Below are 16,197 nucleotides of genomic sequence, written 5' to 3'. Positions count from 1 at the left end.
AATTCTTACCTTACCCCTCTTATTAAACTGTTCAGTCAGCAAAGCTCATCTGATTAGTAATTAATTTCATGATCCTAGCCTTTTCTTGATGAAATTCAAAACAGTCACATGTCTCATGAATAGCAGACCGATCTGTTCTAAACATGGTACCTTAAATCAAGTCTTTGACACGTTAATCTCCTATGGACCTTGCCTATACTAGAGGACATTTACTATTCCCAGTCATATTTTCATTGTTGTAGTTGAAGTAAGAGAGGAAATGCAGAGTGTCCTGACAGGAGGATAATTTTAGAAAGCATTTTCTTAGGTAAGACTGTGTTTGATGCATACAAACAGGAGCTTATAGAATTTCTTCCCAATAAATTGATAAGTTTACTTAAAGTAAGGGGCCCTTTTAATAAAGTGTGCTGAAATCTGGCCTTAATGCATTCTAACATGAGATTTTCCCACATGCTTAACCCGATTTAAGGCTTTTCTTAATATATATATTTTTGTGGTTGTATGCTAATATTCACATTAGCATGTGTTAAGTGTAAAAAAAAAAAAATAATATATATTAAAGCAAGAACACTCACTGCTTCCTATTTAGGAGGTGCTATGTGTTCCCGCGTTAACTCTCTATTTTAGTCAGTTAGTGTGGGGTAACCCCTCTTTTACAAAGCCCAATAGTGCACCCATAGAACCTAACGGATGTAGCGGTATATAAGAAATAAATTACATTACATTACATTACATAGGGATTGAATGGGTGTTGGAGCATTTCCTGCACAGCACTCGCTTGTGTGGCTTTCTAAAAGAGCCTTGCATGCTACAGGCCTAACGCAATTTAATAAAAGGGATCATAAGCAAAGTCATTCCTGGGGGGTGGGTTCAGCAAGAGATTTGTTTTCACATTTATATTTTATGGATACATGTGTAAAATAACCCAGGAAATTAGACTGAATAACAGGTGTAAGTGTCTATATACTTTCTGTGGGGTAATTTTCAAATTTAAAGTATTGCCATACTTTTCCTTTTCGAGTTTACCTTAAATTTGCTATGTCACCCAATTATCAAACTTTCCGAGCAGTTTACAATGTGCATTGAAATAATATAGAAAAGAAAAGAAATTACAATATCAGCAACAAGGACTAGGGAACAAGAAGTAGACAAGTTATGTTGCAGAAAATTAGCAGCCCTTACCTTTAAGTGCATATTTAAGTGCTTAAAGAGTGATTGGATTGTAAGCTGTGTTGAGCAGGGATTGTCTCTTACACGATTAATGTAATGTACAGCTCTGCATGTGTCTGGCAGCACTATAGAAATTAGTAGTAGAAAATTTAAGTGACTTATAAAATTACCTTCCAAATGTATAAAACAGGAGGAGGTACAAAGGAATTGTCACAACTTACGATTTTAAACAAGCAGAGAGTGCCAGAATTTGAACTTGTACAAATATTTAGATTTTTCATTGCAGCTGAAATCTGTTTATATATTTATTTTTAATTTATTTTTTTTTTTAAATTCTCTTTAGGAGCCCCAGCACCTTTCATCTGTTACCCAAAACCAGAGTAAGTTATGGTTTGGTTTGTGAGAGATGCACGAATCCCAATTAGATTACATTTGTCAGCATTTCCCCATTTTAAATTTAATAGAATAAAGTGTGCTGGAGTTGGGCATGTATTGTGTAGACTCCCATCCTTCCTTTTTTATTTTTTTATTTTTGCATATTTAGCATGAAGCAATTTAAAGTTGGTATCTGAATTTTTCAGCATACCAATATTTATCCCAGGACAAGCAGGCAGCATATTCTTGACTGATGGGTGACTGCACCGACGGAGCCCCGGTATGGACAATTTTAGAGTGATTGCACTCTAAGAACTTGGAAAGTTCTAGCAGGCCGCACCGCGCACGCGCGAGTGCCTTCCCACCCGACAGAGGTGTGCGGTCCCCAGTTTCTTAGTTTCCACGGAGCTAAGAAGACGCGTCTCTTTCAACGGCTGTTGAAAGATTTTTTTGTAATCGCCTTCCCGCTCGCGTAAATCCTTCTGGAAATAAAGTTTCCTTTATTTCTTTTCTTTTCTTTATTTTATTTAAAAAAAAAAAAAACTTTTTTTTTTTTTTTTTATTCCTTTCGGTTCGCCCCGGCGGGGCCTGTTGCCATCATCGAGGCCTCGGCCTTCGATTTGGCAGAAGCCGTTTTCACTTTCATGCCCCCCCAACCCGGGTTCAAGAAGTGCCAGCGGTGTGCGAGGCCCATTTCTCTTACCGACCCGCACAATTGGTGCTTACAGTGCCTGGGTCCTGGCCATCGGGCGTCCACCTGCACCCGCTGTGCCTCTCTAAAAAAGAGAACTTGAAAAAAACCGCCAAATCCAACAGCGGTTATTATTTTGTACCGAGATGTCGGATTCGGCGGCACCGGTCCCGACTTCGGCCCCAACGCAGTCGGCACCTACCTCATCGACACCGCGCCGGCATCACATCCCTCAGGTAAGCCGGCTAAGAAGCCTTCCCCGCTGGAGCGCCCTCCGGTCTCAGTGGCAGCGAGTCCAATCCTGCCGACCTCGGGGCGCCCGCGGAAGCGCTCCGATTCGATTGAGGTCAGCCCCTCGACCTCTGGCTCCTCTTCGGAGTGTAGAGCGGCACCAAAGGTACCGCAGAAGAAAAAAGCGGTACCGGTGCCTTCGCTGGACGAGCACATTGCCGCCGTCCTGCAGATGCAGCTCAAGGAGCAATTACAGCAGCTCCTCCCTGCTCTATTGACACCGAGCCTTCCAGTCCCGGTCCGGTCTGAGTCACCGGTACCGGCAGTGGAGCAGCCTCTTTTATCGGCATCCACTTTGTCGGTACCGGTGCATACGGCTTCATCGGTATCCATGCCAATCTTAGCGCTGGAACCAAGGTCCTTACACCAGGCCGTGCAAACTTCGGCACTGGCACACCCTATAACATCTCCCGGTACCGTTCACAGAGGTCTGGTAAGTCGACTCACAAAACTCGACACCTAGAACCCTCCACACCGGAGTCACGGGACCGCAGCTTTCAAGTGAGGGACCCTGATCTGTGGGGTGATTCAGAGGAGCCTTTCCTCTCTGAGGGAGAGTGTTCGTCAGGGGACGAGGATCCTTCTGGTTTAGATCCGTCCTCCAAACCTGATGCAACTTCTTTCACCTCTTTTCTTAAAGAGATGTGTGACTCTCTCTCTATTCCCTTGGAGGCTGAATCTAAAAAATCCAAGGCATTTCTCGATGCACTGGACTTTGATCAGCCTCCAAGGGAATTCCTAAAATTGCCTCTCCATGATATTTTGCGAGAAACTTTCTACAAAAATCTAGAGACGCCCTTGACCATCCCAGGAGCTCCTCGCAAACTAGACTCCTTATATAAGGTCATACCTATTCCAGGTTTTGACAAACCGCAACTCCCTCATGAATCTTTATTGGTGGAATCCACTTTAAAGAAATCTACGGGGGCTAGTGTGTACGCCTCTGTCCCTCCTGGCAGAGAGGGTAAAGCCATGGATAAGTTTGGCAAGAGGTTATATCAGAATGCGATGCTTGCTAATAGATCAGGGAACTATGCTTTCCATTTTTCTTTCTACCTTAAGCATCTCATTCAGAATTTGTCATCTTTTGAAAAATACCTCCCTGACCGTAAAAGATCTGCCTTTCGCCAAACTTCTTCATCGCTCTTACAACTCCGTAAGTTCATGGTCAGATCGATCTATGACACCTTTGAGCTGACCTCTCGGGCCACGGCTGTGTCGGTGGCCATGCGTCGACTGGCCTGGCTCAGAGTTTCAGAACTTGATGTCAATCAGGATCGACTGGCTAATGCACCTTGCCTGGGGGATGAGCTGTTTGGAGAATCCATGGACTCCACTACACAAAAGCTCTCAGCTCATGAGACTAGGTGGGATACTCTTCTCAAAACAAAAAAGAAGACCCTACCTACCAGGCCCTTTCGTCAGCAATCGGCATACCAACGTCGATTTGTGGCTCATCCTTTGCCACCGGCACCTCAACAACCCAGGCGTCAGAGGCAACAGCAGAGGCAAAACAATAGACCGGCACAGCAGCAACAACAGGTGAAGCCTCCTCCTCCACAAAAATCTTCACAACACTTTTGACTTGGTTCTCCAGGACATAGCCAGTATCCCTCCATCTGCCCATCTTCAGCTGCCTATAGGAGGACGCCTTACTCATTTCATAAACCGTTGGGAAACCGTCACCTCGGATCAGTGAGTCCTCAACATCATCCGCCACGGCTACTCTCTCAACTTTCAGACTCTTCCTGCCCAAGGTCTACCAAAAGAGTCTGTTTTGAACACTCCTCAGTCTTCCCTCCTTCTTCAAGAGGTTCAATCTCTCCTCCTTCTGAACGCCATAGAGGAAGTTCCTCTAGATCAAAAGGGGCAGGGATTCTACTCCCGTTATTTTCTAGTTCCCAAAAAAACAGGAGATCTCAGACCCATTCTAGATCTTCGCGATCTCAACAAATGCTTGGTCAAAGAGAAATTCAGAATGCTTTCTCTGGCCACTCTTTACCCTCTTCTCAATCAAGGCGACTGGCTATGTTCCCTCGATCTCAAAGAAGCATATACTCACATACCGGTCAATCTGGCCTCCAGACAGTACCTACGCTTCATGATCAATCGTTGTCATTACCAGTACAAGGTGCTTCCCTTCGGTCTTGCCTCCTCTCCAAGAGTGTTTACCAAATGTCTGATTGTGGTGGCTACCTTTCTACGTTCCCACCACCTTCAGGTGTTTCCTTACCTGGACGATTGGTTGATAAAGGCCAATTCATCTCAGACAGTACTCCAGGCCACCAACCAGACCATCCTGTTTCTGCGATTTCTGGGGTTCGAGATCAATCTACCCAAATCTCATCTCATCCCCACTCAGAGACTTCAGTTCATTGGAGCTGTCTCGGACACAGTCCTCATGAGAGCGTTCCTGCCGTCCAACCGTCTTCAAATGCTTCAATCTCTGTCAGCAGGTGCTTCCACAACGTTCCATCTCTGCCAAGCAAATGATGATACTCTTGGGTCATGTGGCCTCCACAGTTCATGTCACACCCTTCGCACGTCTTCACCTGCGCACTCCTCAATGGAACCTAGCTACCCAGTGGTCCCAAGCGATGGATCCTTGCTCACGTCACATATCTGTGACATCATCTCTTCGTCAGTCTCTACAATGGTGGTTGATATCCTCAAATCTCTCCAGAGGTCTTCTGTTCCATCTACCTCCTCATCAACTTATCATTACCACCGACGCCTCCCCTTATGCCTGGGGAACTCATTTGAACGAGTTCCAAACTCAAGGACTTTGGACAGCCCAGGAAATGAAGCATCACATCAATTTCCTGGAACTCAGAGCGATGTTTTATGCCCTCAAGGCCTTCCAACATCTTCTCTTTCCTCAAGTCCTCCTGCTGTGCACAGACAATCAAGTTGCGATGTACTACATCAACAAGCAGGATGGGACAGGCTCTCGCCTCTTGTGCCAAGAAGCCCAGAAGATTTGGGCTTGGGCCACAGATCACCATCTATTCCTGAAAGCTATCTACATTCAGGGAGAACAGAATTCCTTGGCGGACAAGCTCAGCAGAATTCTCCAGCCTCACGAGTGGACACTCGATCCTTTAACTCTGCAGTCCATCTTCGCTCAGTGGGGCACTCCTCAGATAGACCTCTTTGCAGCTCCTCACAATCACCAGCTGCCCCTATTCTGCTCCAGACTCTACTCTCCTCACCGTCTGGCAGCGGATGCATTTCTCCTCGATTGGTCCAATCTGTTCCTGTACAAATAATTCAAAATACAGCAATAAAATTAATTTATAATTCTAAAAAATTTGACCATGTGTCTCCACTACTAATAGATGCACACTGGTTACCAGTAAATCATAGGATCTTTTTTAAACTAATGCTCCTAATTTTCAAAACTCTAACATCCAATGAACCGCAATTCATCTCCAAATCTCTAATCCCATACAAACCTCATCGATCTCTTCGCTCTACTGATCAATGCTTATTAGCTGTTCCATCTCTAAAAATCATAGGCACTAGAAGAGCAGATATATTTACTGTCGCTGGTCCACAAAGGTGGAATAAACTCCCTCAATTTATTAGAATAGAAAAAAATATTACAACATTTAAAAAACTTTTAAAAACATTTATTTAAAGATGCCTTTGATTTTTAACATTTCTTTTAAATTTCTTATGTTTTGGTTTTATTGCTTATGAAGTTTGCTTGAGCTACCTTGTACTACCTCTTTTACCCTACCTCCTGTTCTTTCCCCTTATTCTTACGAAACCCGAAATTGTAACTTTTGGTTTTGGTTTTGGTTTTATTGCTTATGAAGTGTGCTTGAGCCACCTTGTACTACCTCTTTTACCCTACCTCTTGTTCTTTCCCCTTTCTTACGAAACCCGAAATTGTAACTTTTATTTTTTCCCTTTCCCCTCAAGTAAGTTTTAAATGTTTTTATGTTATGTTAATATAGCTATTTTGTTAAGTTTCCTATTTCTTTGTATTATACTATGTACATCGCTTAGAAACTGTTATAGGCGATCCATCAAAAGATTGAATAAACTTGAAACTTGAAACTTCCCTCCTCTGCCTCTCATGTTAAGAACCTTGTTCAAGCTCAAGAGGGAACGAGCCACCATGATTCTGATTGCTCCACGGTGGCCCAGGCAACATTGGTTCTCCCTTCTACTTCAACTCAGTTCCAGGGAACCCTTTCTTCTTCCACTGTTTCCTTCGCTGCTTACACAACATCAGGAGACCCTTCTTCATCCCAACCTCCAGTCTCTGCACCTGACAGCTTGGTATCTCTCGGGCTGACTTCGACTGATACTCTTTTGTCTCAGCCCGTTCGCTCCATTCTGGACGCATCCAGGAAACCGGCCACTCTGCAATGTTACCATCAGAAGTGGACTCGATTTTCTTCCTGGTGTCTTCTTCATCATTTTGATCCAACTTCCCTCGCAGTGGAAACGTTGTTGGATTATCTTCTTTCTTTGTCTGACTCTGGCCTCAAGTCTACTTCCATCAGAGTCCACCTCAGTGCTATTGCTGCTTTTCATGAGCCAGTTCATGGAAAACTCCTCTCAGCTCATCCCTTGGTGTCCAGATTCATGCGGGGTCTTTTCAATGTGAAACCACCTCTTAAAGCCCTTCCTGTTATCTGGGATCTCAATGTGGTTCTTTCTGCCTTAATGAAGCCTCCATTTGAACCTTTGGCTACCGCTCCTTTCAAGTTTCTCACTTGGAAGGTACTTTTCCTTATTGCTCTTACCTCTGCCAGGAGGGTCAGTGAGTACATGCACTAGTTGCAGATCCACCTTTTACTGTCTTTCATCATGACAAGGTGGTTCTGCGTACACATCCAAAGTTTCTCCCTAAGGTTGTCTCTGAATTCCATCTCAACCAATCTATTGTTCTGCCTGTCTTCTTTCCGAAACCTCACTCGCATTCTGGAGAACAGGCTCTGCATACTTTGGACTGTAAGCGGGCTCTAGCTTACTATTTAGAGCGTACTAAGCCCCACAGATCATCTCCCCAACTCTTTCTGTCCTTTGATCCGAATAAATTAGGACGTCCTGTTACTAAACGTACGTTGTCAAATTGGCTTGCAGCGTGCATTTCATTTTGTTATGCTCAGTCCGGACTCACACTGGAAGGTTCTGTCACGGCCCATAGAGTTAGAGCTATGGCAGCATCTGTGGCTTTCCTCCGTTCCACTCCTATTGAGGAAATCTGCAAGGCTGCTACTTGGTCCTCAGTTCATACTTTTACATCTCACTATTGTCTGGATGCATTCTCCAGACGGGATGGACACTTCGGCCAATCTGTTTTGCAAAATTTGTTTTCCTAATGGCCAACCTTCCCTCCATCCCTCTTTTTGTTAGCTTGGAGGTCACCCATCAGTCAAGAATATGCTGCCTGCTTGTCCTGGGATAAAGCACAGTTACTTACCGTAACAGGTGTTATTCAGGGACAGCAGGCAGATATTCTTGCGTCCCACTCACCTCCCCGGGTTGGCTTCTTAGCTGGCTTATCCTAACTGGGGACCGCGCGCCTCTGTCGGGTGGGAAGGCACTCGCACGTGCGCGGTGCGGCTTGCTAGAACTTTCCAAGTTCTTAGAGTGCAATCACTCTAAAATTGTCCGTACCGGGGCTCCGTCGGTGCCGTCACCCATCAGTCAAGAATATCTGCCTGCTGTCCCTGGATAACACCTGTTACGGTAAGTAACTGTGCTGTTTGTTTCTTAGCCATATTGTTGTCTTGGGTTTTACTGTTCTTTCTTTTGTCTGCCTATTCTGGTGCATTACTCTAGTTTTACTGTTTAGCTTACTTTGTGTTAGAAGGGTTTAGTAATATATAAATGTTTGTTTTACTGTGGCTAGAATTTTTGTTTTTCCCTTCTTTCCAGTATTCAGTGATGTGGTAATACCTTACAACAGAAGGGCACCTCCCAACGCTATGAAAGGGTCTAGTTTTCAGAAGGTCCATAATAAATCTTCATTGAGCATATTGCATTCTGTCTGGTCTGGTAATGTTTAATTTGAGAAGCAGAGCTGTCCATGGCCCTCAAGGACCAGGGCTGTGCTGCTGTGTTTTGTATTCTGGGGTTAGGTCTTGGTGATCCCCAGCATAGCAGTAACTCTTCAGTTTACTGAGGTCTCCAGTAGGATGTGTAAATGAACTTTGGTTGTAGTTTTTTTTTGGGGGGGAGTGGGCAGGGGATGGAGTGTTACTGCTTTTAAGAACTGTAACAGAGCATCTTAAAAGGAAAGAAATCAGTATTGGATGGGTGTCTCAGTGAATATACTGTGTGTTGAGTTACAGACATAAAATCTTATTTTTCTAGTGCTGCTGCTTCATAAACATTTTAGCACTTAACATATCCCAGTAACCAAAGGCCAACCTTGTCTCCTCTCTTTATTATTTTCTTATGTACAGAGCAGTATGAAACAACTTCAAAGAGTTTGCCTAGTTCTCATCGGTAAGTAACAGGATATGTTTTCAGATGAGCTGTTTGAATGGGCTTTTTGTTGTAAGGAAAAAAAGGGAGAAAGATGGTCACCAAAATTGGAGGTAGCTAGCTTTTAACTACAAGTGGCTATGTTATTTATGAGTTGCTTGCTTAATTGATTGTCATTCTTTTATCTCTGCTTGCAATCATGTGTGTATAAATGTAGTAATGGGTAACTGATGTAAAAGCAGTGAGTTAGAATCGTGTGCTCATCGTTTTTTAGGGAAAAATGCAATAATTGTTTTAGTATCATTACAAAAATCAATTGCGGAGGGTGGGGTAATTTTTCCCAAGTTTTATAGGTTTCATCAAGCCTATATAATGCTTCAGGGTATGTATTGGATCCTACCTGAACTCATGGAACATATGCTGGATTGGCTATATCTTGAATGGAAAATTATGTCCCCAATGCGATTATCTCATAGAAACATAGAATATGATGGCAGAAAAGGGCCACGGTCCAAGAAGTCTGTCCACTCTAATCACCCACCCCCCTAAGTTCTTCCTTGATGTGATCCCACATGCTTATCCCATTTTTTCTAGCACGCTGCTGGCCTCAATTACCTGCAGTGGAATGATCAACCACTCTTTCGGTGAAGAGATACTTCCTGGTGTCGCTATGAAATCTCCCACCCCTGGTTTTCAACGGATGCCCTCTTGTTGCCATAGGTCTTTTAAGGAAAAAGATATCTTCTTCTACCTCAATACGGCCCGTGACATGTTTGAACGTCTCAATCATGTCTCCCCTCTCTCTGCGTTCCTCGAGTGAGTATAGCTGCAACTTACCCAGCCGTTCCTCATACGGGACATCCTTGAGTCCTGAGACCATCCTGGTGGCAATTCGCTGAACTGACTCAACTCTCAGTACATCATTTTGATAATGTGGTCTCCAGAATTGTACACAATATTCCAGATGAGGTCTCACCATGGATCTGTACAACGGCATTATAACTTCGGGCTTCCGGCTGACGAAACTTCTATGGATAAAACCCATCATTTGTCTAGCCTTGGATGAAGCTTTCTCCGCTTGATTGGCAGTCTTCATATCTTTACTAATGATCACTCCTAAGTCCCGTTCTGCTGCAGTTCTTGCTAAGGTCTCACCATTTAGGGTGTAATTCTGCATGGATTTCTGCTGCCAAGGTGAATGACCTTACACTTTTTGGCATTAAAACTTAGTTGCCAAGTTGTGGACCAATGCTCCAGTAAGAGTAGGACCTGCGCCATACTGTCGGGCACTGTGCTTTTGCCTACTATGTTGCATAGTTTAGCGTCATCGGTGAATAATGTAATTTTAACTCGAAGCCCCTGAGCAAGGTCCCTTACGAAGATATTAAATAGTATCGGACCCAAGACCGAGCCCTGCGGTACTCCACTGATCACTTCTGACGTTTCGGAGAGAGTACCATTTACCACCACCCTCTGAAGTCTATCTCTGAGCCAGTCTTTAACCCATGCAGTCAATGTTTCTCCTAATCCCATCGAACTTATCTTGCTCAATAACCCGCGGTGTGGGATACTATCAAAAGCCTTACTGAAGTCCAAGTACAGTACTATTATTGGATACATGGTCCATGTACTATTATGGGATACATGGAAAACAATTAAATTTATTGACAAATTTACAGATGTTCCTATAATGAAATCTACTTTGCAGTCCTTATGGTTAAACTCCAAGATTCAAATAGGTGGTGCTGAAATTGCCTGGAAGAATTTGGATGCGGGCAGGTATTTGGATATTAGATGATGTTATGTCTAATGGAAAACTGCTTGATTTTTCAGATCTGCAATAATCATTTGGCATTTTAAAGTCTCAACAATATAGGTGGTTGCAGTTGAAGCAGGCTATTATTCAGAGTGGGTTCCCTGAATGGAAAAATTTTAAAACTTATTTCAACTTGCAGATCCTCTGCTATCAGACAGATCTAGTAAGACATCAGGCCGCCCAGTGGTACAAATTTATTTCTGAATTTTTAAATAAGAAGCCAAAAAATAGTCATAGAGATATTTGGAGCATCGAGATAAGACTTGGAGGTTGAAATGTACAGCATTAGCATCTATGAAACAAACTTGGTTATTTTTATTGCATAGGATTTTTTGGACCCCAGTTCGTTTACAAAAAGTAGACCATTCAAAATCTAATAGATGCTGGCATTGTCATATTAATATAGGGACTTTGGATCACCTGTTATATTTTTGTCCACTGATACTTAGTTTCTGGAAGTCAATTTGGGTACAAATTAATCTTATTCTTGAATCATCTATTCCCTTGTCATATGAGGCAATAATATGTGGTACGCTACTTTATGTTAAACCTACTTTAGATAAGCATAAAAGTCACCTTTTCCTGATCTTGACAGGAATAGGGGTTCAAATGATTACTCGCAGTTGGAAAAACCATGATAGGATTAATTTTACTTTTTGGTGGATAACTGTGTGTACTATGTATAAATATGGAACATTTGGGGAATAGTAAATCCTTTAATGATATATGGAGTCCATTGACTAATTTTATTGCATTATAATTAGGATTATATTGCTTGCTTGCTTTTTTTCAATAGATTCCTTACACATCCAGGGAGGGAGGGTGGGTGGGTGCGGGGAGGGAAATGTATTTTGAGGAGTTAAATTATTTCATTATAATACTGAATTCAAATCATATGTATTATTGTTTTAATAATTAAGATAAGGGGAGAAAATGAGTGTTTAATGTAATAATTGTATAATTAATAGTGTGTTTTCATGTAGTTTGTATGATTTATCATTTGTATTGCACTATCAAAGTTTTAAAATCAATAAATATTTACAAAAATAATAATAATAATAATTTCTTAACTGGTGACCAAAAATTGGGATCGGCTTAATTTCTCCTTTTGGTGGGATTCTGTATGTTTATATTACAAATACGAGAAAATGAATTCAGAAATGTTGTGTAATAAGTTATTCAAATGAACTTGGATTCCATTGACAAACTTTGTTAACAATGATTAGCTGGATTATTCCCTTGATTTTTTTTTTTTCCCCTCACATACAGGGTGGGTGGGAGGGTGGAGGAATAGCAGATTTTGATCTATATGTTCAATATGATTTTTTTTAATTTATCATTTCAATACATCCAAAATACATAGATGTAAAAGGAAATACAAAAGTAAAACATCACTTAGTTATTTAGACTAAGCACCACCATCTAGTGAGAAGGATCAAAATTAAGGAAAACCCCTCAGGAAAGGGGAATTCATATACAATGAAAAATAAAGAATAAAGAAAATACAGCAGCAATTGATGTTAACCTACCCTTTTAAATTAATCACCGCACTAAATAACATGTTTCATTCTGGCTGCGTTGAGACTCCTTTATTCTCAAGAAAAAAGCCTAATTGGGCAGGTTCAAAAAAAATATATTTACTCCCTCGATGGGAAACAAAACATCAATTGAAACACTGCCCCCAAGGCAATCACTTTTGGACGCAATAATAAAAATTCTTTCCTCCTGGATTGTGTCCATTTGGAGACGTCTGGAAATATATATATCCTTTCACCTAAATAGGTGACTTGTTTTAAGTTAAAGTATAACTTTAACAGCATTTCTTTGTCCTGTAGAAATACAAGAGAGACCAACAATGTTGCCCGTCCCTGAATTTCAATATCAGAGGATTGCAATATAGCAGAGACATCCAATTGTGTATTTTCAGCTACTGAAGTTTTTGGTATGCACAAACTTCACTTACTTCAAATTCAATCTCTAGGATAAGTCTTTCAGAGACTTCTGTTCAACAGTAACAGGTGGATTTAAATAATTTAGAGAAGTTAACAACTGAGACCTCGAATTTGGTTACTAAACAAATGACTGATAAAATGATGTTCTTGAGGAAAACTTAGAAAATCAACAAAAAAACTTGAACTTAAGGATTCTTAATTTTCCGATTGCTAAGTTTATGTCACCACAAGAACTTTTAAAGAACTTTCTCAGTCGCCATCCAGATAGAATCCAATGTTACTGCCTGTGGTCTCACCAGTGGCTTGAGGGGGAAGATAAATGCCAGGTTTTCTTTGGCTTCTTCCCCGGAGAGTGCTCTCCAGACTCCCAACAGCCTCACCACCGCTTGGTTCCACTGGCTCCACACTCCCAGCACGCAATGGCTCCAATACAGGAGTCGGTTACTTCCGGGTCTAGCATGGCTGGGGAGATGATTACTTCCGGGTCTAGCATGGCTGCAGAGCGTGCCTCACTCGATGTACTCGGCAAGCCCTCCTGCATAGTCTGCCCTGCCGATGTTTCTCCAGGCTTTGAGCGGGGGGTGGGGGGGGGTGCGGTCCTCGCGGGCTCAGCGAGAGCGACATCTCGCCATCCAAGCTGTGAGCTTCCCCACTCACAGCAGCGAATGCGCCCGAAGTTGCAGGTTGGACTGTAAAGGCTGTAATTACAGTCTGCCACGGCACTGAAGAACCAGAGGTAGGTGGAGGGAAACCCCTCTGTTTCCCCTTCTTTTAGGCATAGGAAAAAATTTCCGACGATATATTTCAAGAAAATTTGCCTACAGATTAGGGGCTCTTCTCAGTGAACTGCTCAGGACGCTCAATATGATTTTTATTACTTGTCTGAAGTAATGCATTTGGTTTTTTGTTCTGGTTTTGGGGTGGGAGGGGGGAAAATGCCTTTAAGTATTTTCACGATTGATTCAAGTGCAATGTTGAAGTTATTTAATATGTACATGCACTATTTTTGAATAAAAAATCAATAAAGATTAAAAAAAAAAATTCTTAAGGCAGGCACTGAATAAAACTTTTACATAATAACGTGCAAATCATCACAACATTTAAAACAAACACACAAAAAACACCTCTATTTTTTTAAGGGCTGGGGGGGGCAGCAGCCACTGGGCATCCTCCTCTTTTCCTATCAGTGAGTGACCCAGTCCTGGTTCAATATACTTAGTTCATGCAGTGACAGGAAAGGAGCAAGAAAGACTTTCTTGTAATGCAGAAAATTATACCAGCAGAGAGATGAACAAACCGGAAGGAAGTCCAAGAAACAAGGAGACCAAAAACAATGTGGAGTGTTTGGAACGGAGAGCAACATATTATAGTCCCCCTAAAGCAGTGGTCTCAAACTTGCAGCCCGTGGCCACATGTGGCCCACCCGGTACTATTTTTAGGCCCTCGGTATGTTTATCATAATCACAAAAGTAAATAAAACAGTTTCTTGATCATATGTCTCTTTAGCTATAAATTACAATATTATTATTAATATTTATAAACTATAGAGAGTTTTACCTCATGCAAAATTGTCATTTCTTTAATAAGACAACTATTTTTTCTGAGGCCCTCCAAATACAGTACCTACAAATACAAATGTGGCCCTGCAAAGGGTTTGAGTTTGAGACCACTGGCCTAAGGCAACCTGTTTAAGTGAAACACAGCTGAGTCAGGCACAGTATTGAGCCCCCCACCACTATTTATTAATAAAGGTGTCTATTTTTGGATCTTCCTTTGTTTTTGGCTTCTTGTTTTTGAGCTTCCATCTGGTCTGGCATTTGTAGATCATTTGCATTTTTGTTTCTTTGAACCATGCAGAAAACTATGACATCCACAGTTGTGTGCAGAGTTTTCTTTGTACATTATTGTTTAATGCTGCAGTAACTTGCATGCATTAGGAAAAACTGTACATTGAAACAGCACACAAGTGGAACACACAGATTATTACATCATCCTGAAGAAGTGGTACACTTAAAAGCTCTTTTAAATTTCACCTCTGGGTGCTGGTTTTTGCTGTCAGCCTTAGAAGTGAACTAAAGGTTTCAACTTGTAGTCTCTTCAGCAGAAGTAAATGAAAAATTTTTTTTTTAAAATTTCAAGACATTGGCTTTCCAAGTCAGGGTCCCCTAGTAAGGTGATTCCCAGGTAGGGACCTCAGGTTTTAGGAGACCATGAGCCAGAAATAGTTTTGGCCCAGGATCAGAAAGTTAGAATAACTCTGTCCCATTATTTCCTACCAACCAAACTATCCCCTCATCAATGACTGACTGACTATACTTATTCAATTTTCTATACCATTCTCCCCAGGGAGCTCAGAATGGTTTACATGAATTTATTCAGGTACTCAAGCATTTTTCCCTGTCTGTCCCAGTGGGCTCACAATCTGTCTAATGTACCTGAGGCAATGGGGAGATTAAGTGACTTGCCCAAGGTCACAAGGAGCAGTGTGGGTTTGAACCCCCAATCTCAGGGTGCTCAGGATGCAGCTTTAACCACTGTGCCACACATTCCCCTTATAATTTTGGGGAATTGAGAGAGGAGGAATTGTGTAAATGATTTTTTTCATCCTAATTAGGAAAAGGAATGGGACTTGTATACAGCTTTTTTTGTGGTTACACTTTCAAAGCGGTTTACATATATGCATATACCTATTTTGTACCCGGGGCAATGGAGAATTAAGTGACTTGCCAAGAGTTACAAGGAGTAGCACTAGAATTTGAGTAAGCAGCTCTACCACAAGGCCAGTCCTCACCTTACTTACCTATCTGCCCATTTACCCACTTGTAGGGTTTGTTTGTTTTTTCACTTCATTTGTTTAAAAGTGTAGTTAAAATTAGTGCATATTTGAATTTATTATATCAGGGCCTGAATATAGCCCCTCTATCTGGTATCAGAAAAGAGATCTTGAATGATATGTTCTATTAAAATGCATGTCTAATAAGACATCAATTGCTGGTGATTTCCATTAACTAGGGGCGGAATGACAAGTATCTGGGCCCCTGAACCCACCCTGCCCCCCTCAGCAATAAGGCTCATGGGCCCCCTACCTGTTTCTGCAATACAATGGCAGTGGGAGCACTTCTCACCAACTGTCTGCCGCTGAGCTTATAAAGCCTGCTCTCTGCTGCGTCCACCCTTGCCAAGGTAGGAAATTACATTGGGGGGGGGGGGAGGGTGCAGGATGAGTAGAGATTAAGCCACAACTCAACAGCAGACAGCTGATGGGAAGTTTTGGGCCTACCCCTATGGTCAGTCCACCCCTGCCTTTAACTGAGAATGCAAATGGAAGACAGTTTCCAAGTCCTAACCCCCTGCTTTAAGTGCTGATTTATCAACAGCTGGAAGCTGTTTTCTGAGGTCATTTTGCAAACTCAGGTCCCCAGCCTTCCAACAGAGCACAGTGGCACTGAGTA

General features: G+C 42.1%; 1 protein-coding gene across 8 annotated transcripts in view; it reads left to right on the top strand.

Moving 5' to 3' along the window:
* AFF1 (AF4/FMR2 family member 1) overlaps positions 1-16,197 on the top strand; it is a 517,509-nt gene that overhangs the window by 371,201 nt on the left and 130,111 nt on the right. For all 8 annotated transcript variants that reach the window (XM_033962847.1, XM_033962828.1, XM_033962809.1 and 5 more), the window contains 2 exons: positions 1,514-1,550; positions 8,956-8,998. In XM_033962847.1, the coding sequence (XP_033818738.1) occupies positions 1,514-1,550; positions 8,956-8,998 (80 nt within the window). The remainder of the gene's footprint in view (positions 1-1,513; positions 1,551-8,955; positions 8,999-16,197) is intronic.

The sequence above is a fragment of the Geotrypetes seraphini genome, chromosome 1 (assembly GCF_902459505.1).
Source record: "Geotrypetes seraphini chromosome 1, aGeoSer1.1, whole genome shotgun sequence".
NCBI classification, from domain to species: Eukaryota; Metazoa; Chordata; class Amphibia; order Gymnophiona; family Dermophiidae; genus Geotrypetes; species Geotrypetes seraphini.
Note: the sequence above shows the minus strand (reverse complement) of the source record. Positions and strands in the feature narration are given on the sequence as shown.